General features: G+C 72.4%; 1 protein-coding gene across 2 annotated transcripts; it reads right to left on the bottom strand.

Moving 5' to 3' along the window:
• Window positions 1-1,597: 1,597 nt before the first annotated feature.
• On the bottom strand, window positions 1,598-11,995 carry LOC141936336 (sodium/potassium-transporting ATPase subunit alpha-2). 2 transcript variants are annotated; one of them, XM_074853214.1, is made up of 23 exons: window positions 11,949-11,995; window positions 9,998-10,102; window positions 9,832-9,891; window positions 8,706-8,909; window positions 8,203-8,316; window positions 7,987-8,121; window positions 7,795-7,912; window positions 7,437-7,705; window positions 6,936-7,134; window positions 6,588-6,697; window positions 6,346-6,480; window positions 6,074-6,263; window positions 5,417-5,592; window positions 5,191-5,327; window positions 4,978-5,128; window positions 4,320-4,488; window positions 4,089-4,243; window positions 3,890-4,013; window positions 3,281-3,426; window positions 2,748-2,878; window positions 2,545-2,646; window positions 2,372-2,463; window positions 1,598-1,809 (listed from the first exon to the last, which is right to left on the bottom strand). In XM_074853214.1, the coding sequence occupies exons 1-23, from the start codon at window positions 11,958-11,960 to the stop codon at window positions 1,781-1,783; spliced, it is 3,063 nt and encodes a 1,020-aa protein (XP_074709315.1). In that variant the 5' UTR covers window positions 11,961-11,995; the 3' UTR covers window positions 1,598-1,780. The 2 variants fall into 2 exon arrangements, with proteins under 2 accessions (XP_074709315.1, XP_074709314.1); XM_074853213.1 differs by lacking the exon at window positions 11,949-11,995 and adding an exon at window positions 10,189-10,278.
• Between the last annotated feature and the right edge of the window lie 2,866 nt (window positions 11,996-14,861).

The following is a 14,861-nucleotide window of genomic DNA, read 5'->3' as shown; positions in this document are numbered from 1 at the left end:
ACAGACACGGCCCGGGGGGGGACACACGGACAGACACAGCCCCGGGGGGGACACACGGACAGACACGGCCCCGGGGGGGGACACACGGACAGACACAGCCCCGGGGGGGACACACGGACAGACACGGCCCCGGGGGGGGACACACGGACAGACACGGCCCGGGGGGGGACACACGGACAGACACAGCCCCGGGGGGGACACACGGACAGACACGGCCCCGGGGGGGGACACACGGACAGACACAGCCCCGGGGGGGACACACGGACAGACACGGCCCCGGGGGGGGACACACGGACAGACACGGCCCTGGGGGGGGGACACACGGACAGACACGGCCCGGGGGGGACACACGGACAGACACGGACCCGGGGGGGGACACACGGACAGACACGGCCCGGGGGGGGACACACGGACAGACACAGCCCCGGGGGGGACACACGGACAGACACGGCCCCGGGGGGGGACACACGGACAGACACGGCCCTGGGGGGGGGACACACGGACAGACACGGCCCGGGGGGGACACACGGACAGACACGGCCCCTTCCAGCCCTGCCAGGAGGGGACAGACGGACACAGCTGGGGACACACAGACACGGCCCCGTCCCAGCCCCAAAGTGCAAAGGCACAAAGGGGGGGGGCAGTGGCACCCTGACCCCCCCCCGCACCCCCTTTCCTCCCTCCTGGGGGGGTTCAGGGCCCGGGGGGGGGGCATGGTCCGGCTCAGCCCCGCCCCCTCCCGCCCGCTCCAGCTCCAGATTAAGGAAGGAAAGAGGAGCCGCGGGGGGGGGGGGGGCGGGCCGGGGTCTAAAAATAAGGAGCCGAGCCTGGGGTCACCAGCGCCGCGGCCCAGGGACACCGCGGGGACGGGGGGGCCCGGGGGGGCCGGTCCCCAGTGGGTGCTGGGGACCCCCGGGTGGCCGCTCCCCCCCCTCCAGCCTCGGGGTCCCCAGTTGGGAACAGGGACAGAGCGGAGCTGGCCCTGGGGGCATCGGGGGGGGGGCGGGTACCCCCATCCCACCCCCCCCCGACACTGGGGGGACCCAGCTCTGGGCTGGGGCCGATGGGGACCCCCCACCCCCGCGGCCACCGGCTCCACTGGGGGGGGGGACGGGACACGTGGGACTTTGTCACCTCCGTCCCCCTCGGGCCCGGTGACGGCTGAGAAGCGGAACCCCCCGGGCTGGGGGGGGGTCAGACCCCCCCCCTGGACACCCCCGGGGATGGGGACGGGGCTTCTCCCCCCAAGACAAGGCCGTGGGACCCCGGGACCCCCACACACGGGTCCCCGCCCCCCCTCATCCCCCCCCGGTTTCGGGTGACCCGGACTCGGACCCTCATTATTTTTAACCCCGGGTGACACCGAAACCTCGCTGGCGAAACCCGAGCGGGGCCGGACCCTGCGCCCCCCTCGAGCCCCCCCCCGAGCCCCGCGCTGCTGACTCAGCACGGCCAGGGCACCCCCAGCCCCCCCCATCGTGGGACGGGGACCCAGGCAGGGAAAAGGGGCGCCCGGGGGGGGCTGGGGGGGGGCAGTGGGTTATTGATCCCCCCCCCCCCCCCCCCCCATGCCCCCCCCAGCACAGACGAGGGCACGAAGGGGTTAAACTGTTTTATTGCTCTGAAAGGGGGGGTGGGGGGGGTGGGGGTGTCTGGGTGCCCCATTGGGGGGGAGCAGAGGGTGCCCCCCCCGCACTCCTGGGTCCCCCCGGGGTTAGTACGGGGGTGCAAGGGTTGGGGGGGGGGGACCGGGGGGGGCCAGGGGGGCCCACACAGGCACTTAGTAGTAGGTCTCCTTCTCCACCCAGCCTGCAAGGGCGCAGGCGTTAGGGGGGGGCAGATGGGGGTGCCCCCACCCCCTGGGGGTGTCCCCCCCCCACCCCTTGGGTGCCCCCCACCTCCTCCAGGTACCCCCTTTTCCCATGGGGCCTCCCACTCCCCTGGGTCCCCCCTAACCCCCCCTTGGGGGCTCCCCATGCCTCTTGGGTGCCCCCCCCCGACTTCCTTGGGTCCCCCCCCCACTCCCCTGGGTATCCCCAAAAACACCCCCCCCCACACACACACACCCCCACTCCTTTGGGTGCAGGTGCCAGCCCCGAGGGTGGTTTTGGGGGACAACATCTGCTTTGGGGGGGGACAGGGGAGCAAGATGGGGGGGGCTCAAGGGGCTGTGCCCGTGGGGGGGGGCAGGGGTCACTTGGGGGGGGCAGTGATGACTGTGGGACGTTCAAAAAGGGGGGTCTGGGGGGCAGAGCACACAGTGGGGGGCTTGGGGGGGTTGTACCCCAAATGGGGGGAGCGCGATGCCCACCCTGGGGGGGGGAAAACACCCCCGGGGGGGGGTTTTGGGAGGGGGGGGGCCCACACTCACCGCCGGGGTAGCGGCGCAGGATGAGCTTCCGCACCTCGTCGTAGGCGAAGATGAGGAGGCTGTAGGGGAAGGCGCAGAACCACCAGGTAACCCTGGGGGGGGGGTAGAATTAGCAGGGGGGCACCCATGGGTGGGGGGGTGGCAGGGCCGGGACGCGCCCCCCCCCGACTCACTTGAGGGGGTACATGCGCAGCGCCACCCCCATGCCGGGGCAGTAGGAGAGGAAAGCCGCCAGCGCCGTCTCCTCCAGCAGCCCGAAGATCAGGATCTTGTTCCTGCGGGGGTGCAAGGCAAGGGGGTGGGGGGGCACCCACGGGGCTGGGGGGGGCACCCACGGGTGCTGGGGGGGGCACCCACGGGGCTGGGGGGGACCCACTTCATGCCCTGCTGGAAGACGGAGTTGCGCCGGGTCTTGCAGATGATGAGGTCGGCCCATTGCACCACCACGATGCTGGCGAAGAACGCGGTGTGGCACGTGAACTCCACCACCTTCCGCTGCTCGTAGGTCTGGGGGGGGCACGGCTCAGCGCACGCGCGTGTGCACACACACACCCCCCCCCACACACACCCCTCACACACCCCCACACACACCCCCCCGGCCCCGCTTCGCGCGCTTCCACCACCACACAGGAGCACCTGTGAACTCACCAACGCCCGCGTGTGCCCGCGCGCTCGTGCAAAGCCTGTGCGTGAGCACGGGGGGGGGGGGTGGGGTTTGCACACGCACGTGCATGGGTGTGTAAGCACACGCGGAGCAGAGCTGTGCCGAGGCGGGCGCACAAGCCGGTGCGAGGGGGTGTGAGGGCGCACGAGGGGCGTGCAAGGGTGCGCGAGGTGCGTGTGAGGGGTGTGCGAGGGCGTGTGAGGGGTGTGCAAGGGGCGTGCAAGGGCGTGCGAGGCCCCACTCACCCACTCCTGGCCGTAGGAGTCCTCCAGGTCGTTGGTGGACCGGTCGTCCCAGGCCAGGCGGATCCCCACCAGCGTCCCGGGCAGGAACCCGTTCTCCGCCAGGATCACGAAGTAGGTGAAGAACCCGCCCAGCGCCTGGATCATCCCTGCGGGACGCGGCACCCCGGGATTGGGGACAGACACCCCGGGATTGGGGACAGTCACCCCGGGATCAGGGATCAGCACCCCAGGATTGGGGCTCAGCACCCCTGGGAGCAGCACCCCAGGATCGGCACACGGGCACCCCCAGAGCAGGGACGGGCACCCCGGAGAAGGGATCAGCACCCCCGGGCTCAGGGACGGGCACCCCAGGAGTGGCACCCCAAGAGCCGCGGGGCGGGGGGGGTCACTGGCGGGGGATCCACTGTCACCAGTGGGTGCCCCGGGGTCACCCGGGGCTGCAGATGCCAGCTGGGGGGGGGCGTCACTTGGCATCACCGGCGGGTCCTGGGGTGCCCCTTGATACCTCGAGCAGGTGCCGTGGGGTCACTATCGGGGGCCCGGGGGTCACACTGTGCCTGACGCCAGCTGGGGGGTGTCCCCCGGGCGCCCCCGCTGCCCCCCCCTCACCGATCTGCCCGTAGGCCATGCTGATCAGCCGCTCGTTCACCAGCTTGTCGGTCCGGGGGTTCCGCGGCTGCCGCTTCATGATGTCGCTCTCGGCCGCCTCGTAGGCCAGCGAGATGGCGGGGACCTGGGGGGGGGCATCTGTCACCCCCTGTCCACCCCCCGCACCCCCCATCGCCCCCCGTCCCCCCCCCGTCCTCACCATGTCGGTGCCCAGGTCGATGCAGAGGATGGTGACGGTGCCCAGGGGCAGGGGGATGTTGGCGATGATGAAGAGGAGGAAGGGCGTGATCTCGGGGATGTTGCTGGTCAGGGTGTAGGCGATGGACTTCTTCAGGTTGTCAAAGATCAGGCGGCCTGCGGGGACGGGGACGGGCGTCACTGGGGGCCCCACCAGGTCCCTCCCCAGGGTCCCCGCTGGCCCGTCCCCGACCTTCCTCCACGCCGGTGACGATGGAGGCGAAGTTGTCGTCGAGGAGGATCATGTCGGCCGCCTGCTTGGAGACGTCGGAGCCAGCGATGCCCATGGCGATGCCGATGTCGGCCTTCTTCAGCGCCGGGGAGTCGTTCACGCCGTCCCCCGTCACCGCCACGATGGCGCCCTGGGGACATGGCGGGGGTCAGGCACTGGGGGGGACATGGGCGGGGCATGGGGACAGGGACGGGGACGCTGTGGGACACGGGAAGGGCAGCGCACCTCGGGGGAGGGGGAAAGGGGCACCGCGGGGCATGGGGAGGGGGACATCAGGGGGCACAGGGACATCAAGGGGCACAGGGAGGGGACGAGGTGGGGCACAGAAATGGTGGCACCATGGTGCGTGGGGATGGAGACATCAAGGGGCCATCAAGGGACACAAGGACATCAAGGGACACAGGGAGGGGACATCAAGGGGCACAGGGGCATCAAGGGCACAGGGAGGGGACAAGGTGGGGCACAGAGATGGTGGCACCATGGTGCAGGGGGATGGGGACATCAAGGGGCACAGAGAAGGTGGCATCATGGTGTGTGGGGATGGGGACATCAAGGGGCAGAGGGAGAGGGATGGGGACAGCGAGGGGCAGGGGGCAGCAGGGGACAGGGCAGGGGGCACCTGGCGCTGGCAGCCCTCGACGATGATGAGCTTCTGCTGGGGCGAGGTGCGGGCGAAGACGATCTCGGTGTGGTTCTTGAGGATCTCGTCCAGCTGCTCCGCGCTCATGTCCTTCAGGTCGGAGCCGTGCACCACGCAGGCCTTGGCCTCCCTGCGCAGCGCAGCCTCAGCGGGGGCCGCCGCCCCCCCCGCGCCCCCCGCCCCGGCACCTACCGCGGGTTGACCTGGCTGACGGGGATGTTGAGGCGGGCGGCGATGTCCTCCACCGTCTCGTTGCCCTCCGAGATGATGCCCACGCCCTTGGCAATGGCCTTGGCCGTGATGGGGTGGTCCCCGGTCACCATGATCACCTTAGGGCGGGACACACGCACAGAGGGGTGACGCCTGCTTGGGGGGAGCTGGGGGGGGGGTGGTCAGGGGGTGCGCGGGGGGGTCCCACCTTGATGCCGGCGCTGCGGCACTTGCCGACGGCGTCGGGGACGGCGGCGCGGGGGGGGTCGATCATGGACATGAGCCCCACGAAGCAGAGGTCGCTGGTGGGGAAGTTGACCTCGTCGGCGTCGAACCTGAACCCGCGGGGGAACTTGTCCGGGGGCAGGTAGAGGTGGCAGAAACCTGGCGGGCGCCAGCGGGTGATGGGGTGCAGCCGCCCACGGGCACCCCCAGACACCCCCTTCCCTCGCCCGGCACTCCTCGTCCCCGCCACAGCCCCCCACGTCACCCCCATGACTGTGCCCCACATCACCAGTGCCCCCCGCACCTCCCCGTCCCCGTGTCCCCTGTGTCCCCCGTGTCCCCACAGTCCCACGCCCCGTATTCTCCACACACCACATTCCCCTCCCCCCCCATCCCGTGTCCCCAAATTCTACCACCCCACGCCCCTGCCACGTCCTCCATGTCCCTACATCCTCCGCATCCCCCTGTCCCTTCGCCCCCACGTCCTTTGCCCCGTCCCTTGTGCCCCCCCCGTGCCCCCCATACCCTTCACATCCCCCTGCCCCACATCCCCTGTACCCCCCACATCCCCCTGCCCCGTGTCCCCCCATCCCCCATCCCCCCATGTCCCCACCCCCCACCCCCGTGCCCCGGTACGTACCCAGGACCCTCTCCCCCAGCCCCCCCAGCTCCAGGTAGGCGTTCTGGAACGCCTCCCGCATCTCCTGGTCCAGCGGCACCTCCTGGCCCTGCAGCAGGATGCGGGAGCAGCGGTCCAGGATGCGCTCGGGGGCCCCCTTCATCACCAGCAGGTACCCCTGGGGGTCTTCCTCGCGCTCGTGGATGGAGAGCTGCGGGCACAGCGGGGACGCTGGCACCGGCGGCACCCACCGGCCCCCCCTCGCGCCGCCCCCCGCCGCCGGCCCGGCAGACCTGGTACTTGTTGGTGGAGTTGAAGGGGATCTCGCTGACTTTGGGGTTCTTGTCCCGCATCTTCTTGACGGAGCCGCAGGAGAGCTGGATGCACTTCAGCAGCGCCGACTCCGAGGCGTCGCCCGCCGTGTCTCGCTGCGGCAGGGAGGGGTGCTCAGGGGGGCACCCGGGGGGGGGCACAGGCACCTCCCTGGCTCTCAGCAGGACTCGGGGGGTTCTAGGGGGGGTCGTCACCCCCCTACCTTGGAAATGGAGATGTTTTCCTGGCCCGGCTTGAAGACGGCGCGGTTGCAGAGCCCGGCGATGCGTGCCAGTGCCGCCCAGGTGGGCGAGCGCTTGTCAAAGGTGGCACCTGGGGGACAGGTGGCCCCGTCAGCCGCGTCGGGGCCCCCCCAGCGTCTCTGGGGACACTCCCAGAGGTGCCCTGGGGTGCCCTGAGGACCCAGGGAAGGGGGTTCCCCAGGGAATGGGGTGTCCAGGGAGCGACATCTGGGTGCAAGGGCAGGGAAAGGGGAGATCCTGGGGTTGGGGTGCTCAGCGGGGGTCAGGGTGCTGAGGGGTGTGGGGGGGTCAGGGTGCCAGCCACCCACCCGACTGGTCCTCGGTGGTGTCGGCCTCGTGGATCTGGTTGTCGAACCACATGTGGGCCACGGTCATGCGGTTCTGGGTGAGGGTCCCCGTCTTGTCGGAGCAGATGGTGGAGGTGGAGCCCAGCGTCTCCACCGCCTCCAGGTTCTTCACCAGGCAGTTCTTCCGCGCCATGCGCTTGGCCGTCAGCGTCAGGCACACCTGGGGGGCACCGCGGGGCTCAGCGGGCGCCCACCGGGCTCCGAGGGGGGGCTCTGAGAGTACCCACAGGGCTCTGAGGGCACCCACGGGGCTCCGAGGGGGGGCTATGAGGGCACCCATGGGGCTCTGAGGGGACCCACGGGGCTCCGAGGGCACCCATGGGGCTCTGAGGGGACCCACGGGACTCTGAGGGCACCCACGGGTGTCAGCAGGCACCGGGCATTGCTGGGTGCACCAGCGCCAGCCCAGCAGAACCAGTGCCCCCCCCATCCCCCCGCTCTGCTCCCCCCGGTGGCCCTTACGGTGACGGTGGCCAGCAGCCCCTCGGGGACATTGGCCACGATGATGCCGATGAGGAAGATGACGGCCTCCAGCCAGGTGTAGCCCAGGATGAGGGAGAGGATGAAGAAGGAGAGGCCGAGGAAGACGGCGACGCCGGTGATGAGGCGGATGAAGTGCTCGATCTCCATGGCGATGGGCGTGCGCCCCACCTCCAGCCCCGAGGCCAGCGAGGCGATGCGCCCCATCACCGTCCGGTCGCCCGTTGAGATGACGATGCCGCGCGCGGTGCCTGGCAGGATGGGGAGGTGTGTGGGGGGGTGACGCAGCCCCGGGCCCCCCCCCCCCGGCGCAGGCAGGGACCCCCCCCCGGGCACCCACCTTCCACGCAGTTGGTGGAGAAGAAGCAGATGTTGCGGGTCTCCAGCGGGTTCTCGTGGGTGAACTCGGGCGAGCGCGTCTGCGGCTCCGACTCCCCCGTCAGCGATGAGTTGTCCACCTGGGACACGGGGGGGTCACGGCGGGCTGGGGCCAGCCCCCCCCCCGCCCCCGCGCCCAGGGGTGCCCCCTCACCTTGCAGCCGTGGGAGGAGATGATGCGCATGTCGGCGGGCACGCGGTCCCCCCCCTTCACCTCCACCAGGTCGCCCACCACCACGTTCTCCGCGTTGATCTGGATCTTCTCGCCCTCGCGGATCACCAGCGCTTGCTGGGGGGGGGGCACAGGGCACCCTGAGGGATGTCCGGGCACCCCCACCTGCCCCGGGACCCCCCGGCTGCCCCCCCCTACCTGGGGCACCATGTTCTTGAAGGAGTCCATGATCTTGGAGCTTTTGGCCTCTTGGTAGTAGGAGAAGCAGCCGGTGACGATGACGACGGCGGCCAGGACCACCCCCAGGTACAGCTGGGGCCCAGGTGGCACCTCAGCACCCCGGGGGGGCAGGGAGGGACCCCCCGCGTGCCCCCCCCCCCATCCACACACCCCCCAAGAGCTGGCACGTGGTGGCGGGGGGCACGTGCCCGTGTCACCCCTGAGCGCCCACGGTGCCTCTGCCCCCCCCGGGTGCTTGTACCCCCCCCCCCAAGGGTCCCCGTGCTCCTGCAATGCCTGTGCACCCCCCCCAACGCTCGCGCACCCCCCAATGCCCAAATCCCCCCCACGCCCATCCCCAGCGACGTCTGTGCCCCCCCGGGCTGCGTGTGCCCCTCGGGGTGCCCGTGTCCCCCCCGCCGCTCGTGCCCCGCGCCGTGCCCGTGTCCCTGCCCCCCCCCCGCGCCGTGCCCCCCCCTCACGTTGTCGTTGGCCGGCTCGTCCTCCATGGCGGCCTGGATGCCGTAGGCCAGGAAGCAGAGGATGGCGCCGATCCAGAGCAGGATGGAGAAGCCCCCGAAGAGCTGCCGGCAGAACTTGACCCACTCGGGGGTGGTGGGGGGGGGTGTCAGCGCGTTGGGGCCATCCTGCACCAGGATCTCGGCCGCCCGCGCGTTGGTCAGGCCCTGGGGGGGGGACACACACGCTGCCACCCGGGACGGGGGGCAGGAGGGGATGGGGTGGGGGGTCCCAACCAGGGGACACCCCCCGGGGGTCTGGGAGGGCGACCTGGGGACATGTGGGGCTACGGGGGGGGGGCCATGGGGACAGGAGGGGGCGGGGGGGCTGGGAGGGGATGGAGACATGGCTGGGTGTCACCCTCGGGGACAGGAGGGGACAGGGGCACATCTAGGTGTCACCCATGGGGACAGGGGCACATCTGGGTGTCACCCCTGGGGACAGGAGGGGACGGGGGCACATCTGGGTGTCACCCTCGGGGACAGGAGGGGACAGGGGCACATCTGGGTGTCACCCGGGGGGACAGGAGGGGACGGGGGCACATCTGGGTGTCACCCAGGGGGACAGGAGGGGATGGGGGCACATCTAGGTGTCACCCATGGGGACAGGGGCACATCTGGGTGTCACCCTTGGGGACAGGAGGGGACAGAGGCACATCTGGGTGTCACTCGGGGGGACAGGAGGGGACGGGGGCACATCTGGGTGTCACTCCTGGGGAAAGGAGGGGATGGGGGCACATCTGGGTGTCACCCTCGGGGACAGGAGGGGACAGGGGCACATCTGGGTGTCACCTGGGGGGACAGGAGGGGACGGGGGCACATAGGGGTGTCACCCGGGGGGACAGGACGGGACGGGGGCACAGCTGGGTGTCACTCCTGGGGACAGGAGGGGATGGGGGCACATCTGGGTGTCACCCGGGGGGACAGGAGGGGACGGGGGCACATCTGGGTGTCACCCGGGGGGACAGGGGCACATCTAGGTGTCACCCTCGGGGACAGGGGCACATCTGGGTGTCACCCCTGGGGACAGGAGGGGACAGGGGGCTGGAGGTGACATCGGGGGTGGCCGCGGGCCGTGGGGCCGCCTCACCCGGGACAAGTCCACCTGGTACTTCCTGCCCAGCTCATCCAGCGACAGCCGGTGGTCGTCCTGCGGGCACAGCCACCCGCGTCACCCGCGTCACCCGCGTCACCCGCGCCTGTCCCCGCGGCGGTGGCAGCGCCAGGCGCCCCCGCGCCCCCCGGCCCCTCCTCACCAAGTTGACCTCCTTCTTCAGCTCGTCCAGCTCCTTCTCCTTCTGCTTCCTCTTGCCCCCCCCGTTCTCCGAGGTGGTGGCAGCGGGCGAGTACTCCCGGCCGGCCTGGGGACGCGGGACCCCCCCGTGGGCACGGGGCTGGCGCCGCCGGGGGGGGGCACGGCCGGCGCGGCCCTCGCCGTGGGCATTACCGTGGGCATGGATGTCACCGCCAGCACCGGGGTCACCGTGGCCACCGGCATCATCGAGGGTGCGGGGCGTCACCGTGGGCACGGGGGGGACTGCAGGCACCGGTGGCAGCGTGGGCACGGGGGGGGGGGTGGGGGGTGTGTCCCCAAGGTGGGGGGGTGTCGTGGTAGTGGGGGGTGGCAGTAAGGGTTGTGGCCGTGGGGAGGTCACCAGGGCTGGGGGGGGTCATGGGGGGGGGTCACTTTGGTCAGAGGGGTGTCCCCAGGGCCGTGGGGGGGTCCCCAGGACCGGGGGGGGGTGTCACTGTGGTCACAGGGGTGGTACTGTGGCCATGGGGGGGGTCACTGTGGCTGTGGGAGGGTCCCCAGGGCCATGGGGGGGTCACTGTGGCGGTGGGGTTGTTCCCAGGGCCATGAGGGGGGGTCACTGTGGCCATGGGGGGGTCACTGTGGCCGCGAGGGGGTCCCCAGGAGCCGGGGAGGGGAACACACCACCAGCACCACGGGTGTCAGGGCGAGGCGGGGGTGCGCAGGCAGGGGACAGGCAGGGGACAGGCAGAGCCCTGCCCGCGCTCCTTGGCGGGGGGTGTGTGTGTGTGTGTGTGTGTGACACGGTGTCCCCCCCCCGCTGCCGGCAGCAGGGGGTCCCCCGGGGCTGGCAGGGCCGGTGGCACGTCCGCGGCGGCCGGGCCGGAGGTTGGCAGGAGCAGGCAGGAGCAGGCAGGGGACGGGGGGGGGCGAACGGGGGGGGCGGGTGCCCCAGCGTGGGGCCGGGGGGGGGGGCCGGGGGGGGCCGATGCGGTCATGGAAAACGGCCCCGGTGCCAAGAACAACGCCGGGAGCGGAGGGGTCGTGTTACCGCGGGGACGGGGACACGGGGGGCACCCACAGCCCCCCCCCGCCACGGGGCACCCCCAGGAGAGGGGGGGGGGGGCTCCGCTGCCTGACACCCCCCCAAGGGACCCTGGGGACCTCCGCGGGGACACTTTGGCTTTGCACGGGGGGGCGTGTCACACTTGAAGGGGCACCCCGGGATTTTGGGGGGGGGGGTGGCACAGGGCGGTGGGTGTCGTGTGCGTGTGTCCCCCCCCGCGGCATTTCCCTGGGCACAGACTGCCAGGAGGGACACCCGGGGGGGGGGACACCCCCTGTCCCTCATCCTCCAGGGTCCCCCCACCTTTTGGGTGGGTGCCCAGGGCCCGGGGGGGCCCGGCGGGACGGGGGGTGCTGGGCGAGGCGCCAGCCCCGGCTCAGGGCCCCCCCGCGGCCGTTGCCACGGCACCGGGGACCCTGGCGCTGAGCAGCCGCGGGCACGGGGCCACGGGCACGGGGGGGGGGGACGGGGGGGGCTCCTCGGCGGGGGGGGCGACACCGGCTCCGTGCCTCAGTTTCCCCACCACGGGGGACCCTCCCCCCCGCATTCCTTCCCCGAGGCGGGGGGGGGGGACACACCCCCAGGCGTTGGGACGGGCGCCCACGCGTGTCGGGGGTCACTGGTGGGTGGCACTGGGACCCCGGGGGGGTGGGGGGGGGACACACACGGTATGTGGGGGGGGGGGCGGGGGGTGCAGGACGCCCGTGGGTGGGGGCTGGTGCCAGGGGCAGCGCCCGGCGGGGGGAGAACCCACGGGTGGGTGCCCGGGGGGGGTGTCCCCGGTGGGGGAGGGGTCTCCCTCGTGGGGGGGTGCCAGGGTCAGGTGCCGGGTGCCCGCAGGGGTGGGGGGGTTGGGGGTGCCCCGCGGGGGGGGACGGGCCCTACTCACCCCTCTGCCCATGGCGCTGCCGTCGCTGCTCTCGGCCCGGGGCACTCGGGGGGCGGCGGCGGCGGCGGCCGAGAAAAACCCTCGCGGGCCCCGCCCGGGCCGGCCCCCCCCGCCCCCGCCCCCCGCCCCCCCCGGCCGGGACTGGCCCCCCCATCCCCCCCTCCGGCCTCTCCTGCCGGGACGCGGACCCCCCCCTCGGACCCCCGTTCTGATTCCCCCCGTTCTGGGGGGGGCTCCTCCCGCGCCCCCCCCACCCCGGTCGTGCTGGGGGGGTGTCCCCGGGCCCCCCCCCCCCTTAGTCCCAACCCCCTCCGCCCCCCCCCGGCGGGGTCGTGGGACGCAGGCGGCCGGGACAGTGGGGGGTCCTGGCCGAGCGCTGGGAACCCAGGTGTCCGGGCCGGGGGGTGCCCCCTCCTGACCCCCCCCCCACTGCGGGGGTGTCAGGGGACCCCGGCATCCGCCCCCCCCCCCCCCCGCTGACCCCACGGCTTGGCAGGGGGAGGGGAGGAGCTGCCCGGACACCTGGGTCCCCCCTGTAGCCCCCCCCCGCCCCCGCCCAGAGCTGGGGGTGACCCCCGGGGGACAGTTGGGGGGGGGGCTGGTCCCCACTCCAGTGTCTCCCCAGTTATCCCAGTACGGTGCTGCCCCGGGCGGGGACGCTGGTGGCACCGGGCAGCAACTGGGAACGTGGGACGCTAAAATTAGCCGGGGAAAGGCCAGGGACGGGCGTGAGGGGGCGGCGGGGACGGGGACAACTGTGACTGGGGACGGCGGGGACCGGGGACCGGGGACGGGTGTGACCGGGGCCGACCGTGCCCAGGACCCGCGTGTGCCGGGGAACCGACTGTGCCCAGGGACGACTGTGCCAGCGGCCGGTTGTGCGCAGGGAGCGGCTGTCCCTGGCTGGGGACACGGTTGTCCCCGGGGACCGGCTGTGCCCAAGGGACCGACTGTCCCCGGGGCCCGACTGTCCCCGCGGCGGCTGTTCCTGGGGACTCGGTTGTGTCACGTCCTGCCCCCCCCACACCCCCCCAGTGCCCCCCCCAGTCCCTCCCACCCCCCCAGTCCTGCCCCGCAGCCCCAGTGCCCCCAGTCCGGCTCCAAGGTCCCCTCCCAGTAACTCCCCGCTCTCCCCCCGGCCCCCCAGGGTCCGGCTTAGTCGCCATGGCAACTGTCAAGGGCAGCTCAAGGGCATGGGGGGGGCACGGCCGTGGGGCCCACAGCCCCCTGCACCAGTGCCACCAGTCTGCACCAGTGCTCCCAGCATCCTCACAACCCAGCCTGCTGCGCCGCTCCCCCGGCCTGGCCTCACGCTCCCCGTGTAGCCCAGTATTCCCAGTCTGGACCAGTCCCACCAGTCCAGCCCCGCACCCCCAGAGTAGCCAGCCCAGCATCCCCAGCCTGCCCCAGTCCCACCAGTCCAGCACTGTACCCCCAGTGTAACCCAGTATCCCCAGTCTGGACCAGTCCCATCAGCCTGTGTCAGTGCCCCATCTGTCCCAGTACGTCCCAGCATGCCCCAGTCTGTCCCAGTCCCCCCCCAGTCTGTCCCAGTACTGCCCAGTTTGCTCATCTTCTCCAGTACCTCCCTGTCCATCCCAGTATGCCCCAGTCTCTCCCAGTCTGCTCCAATATCACCCAGCACCCCCACTCCCCCCAGTTTGTCCCAGTACCCCCAGTCCACCCCCAGTCTGTCTCAGTATCCCCCAGCACCCCCCATTCCCCCAGTTTGTTCCAGTCCATCCCAGTCCCCCCAGCACCCCCAGGCCATCCCAGTCCTCCCAGTGTCTCCAGTCCCTCCAGTCCATCCCAGTCCCTCCACTCCTTCCAGTGCCCCTAGCCATCCCAGTCCCCCCAGTCCCTTCAGTCCCCCCAGTGCCCCCAGTCCATCCCAGTCCCCCCAGTCCGTCCCAGTCCCTCCACTCCTCCCAGTCTCCCCAGTCCATCCCAGTCCAGTCCCTCCACTCCTTCCAGTCCACCCCAGTCCCCCCAGTCTCCCCAGTCCCCCCAGTCCATCCCGGTCGGGGCCGGGCGCGCCGAGGCCGGCTGGGGGGGGTGTTTACCCGGGCTGTGCCCCCCCGCTGTGCCCCCCCGCCGCCCCCACCTGAGCAAACAGATGACGCGGGCGCCACGTGCCGCCCCCCCGCCCCGGCCCCCCGCCCCCCCCCCCCGCCAGCCCAGTCCTCCCAGTCCCCCCAGTTCCCTGCTGGGGGGTGGCAGCGCTGACGCGCGCCCCAGTGCTGGGGGGGAGGAGAAAAGGGGGGGGTTGGGGTCACGCACACGCGTGTGCCCCCCCCCCCCCCCCCCACGCCGCGCAGCTGCCGCCCGTGGGCGGGTGGAATGTGGCAGCCGGGGGGACGCGGGGACACGGGGGGGACGACGTGTCACCCCCCCGCCGCTCACGCCAACACGCGTGTGCGCGCACCCCCCCCCCCTCGTCAACACGCGTGGGAGACCGGGGAGTCCGGGGGGGGGGGGGCGCAGGGACCCCCCGTGTGGTCACTTGGGGCGGGGCCCGGGGCGGGGCTGGGGGCGGGGCCGGGGGCGGGGCCTTCGGGTCACTCAGGCCCGAGCGCTGGGAGGGTCGGGACTCGGTGGCCCCGTGGGGTTCGCAGTGCACTGGGGGGGGGGGCAGAGGGTGCTCACGCCCCTCCTCACCGCCCCCTCTGTCCCTCCTGCGGGTCCTTGTGCCCCCCCCGGACACCCCTGAGGTGCCCCCCCCACGCCCGACCCCCCACCCTGCTGCGGGGGGGCTGCCTCGGTTCCCCCCTCCATTAAAACACCCTCATTTGGAGCTTGAGTTCGTTAATGAAGCAGCGTGACACCCCCCCCTCGGGCATCACCCCCCCATTTGGCCCCAGGTCGTGCCCCTCCCCCTGGGATTACTGTAGGCCCTACAATAATAACCCGGGA

Source organism: Strix uralensis, chromosome 32 (assembly GCF_047716275.1).
Source record: "Strix uralensis isolate ZFMK-TIS-50842 chromosome 32, bStrUra1, whole genome shotgun sequence".
NCBI classification, from domain to species: Eukaryota; Metazoa; Chordata; class Aves; order Strigiformes; family Strigidae; genus Strix; species Strix uralensis.
The sequence above is the reverse complement of the archived record's forward strand: the minus strand, read 5'-3'. Positions and strand labels throughout refer to the sequence as shown.

Bases quoted from the DNA above. Each gene is read 5' to 3' on its own strand.
- LOC141936336 (XM_074853213.1), bottom strand. From the start codon at position 10,242: ATGATGCCGGTGGCCACGGTGACCCCGGTGCTGGCGGTGACATCCATG. The intron at 5,328-5,416 runs GTGGGACCCCCC...TCCCGCCCTAAG, and splicing joins GCCGCAGCGCCGGCATCAAG to GTGATCATGGTGACCGGGGA. The intron at 2,464-2,544 runs GTGAGTCGGGGG...CCCCCCCCCCAG, and splicing joins CTGCGCATGTACCCCCTCAA to GGTTACCTGGTGGTTCTGCG.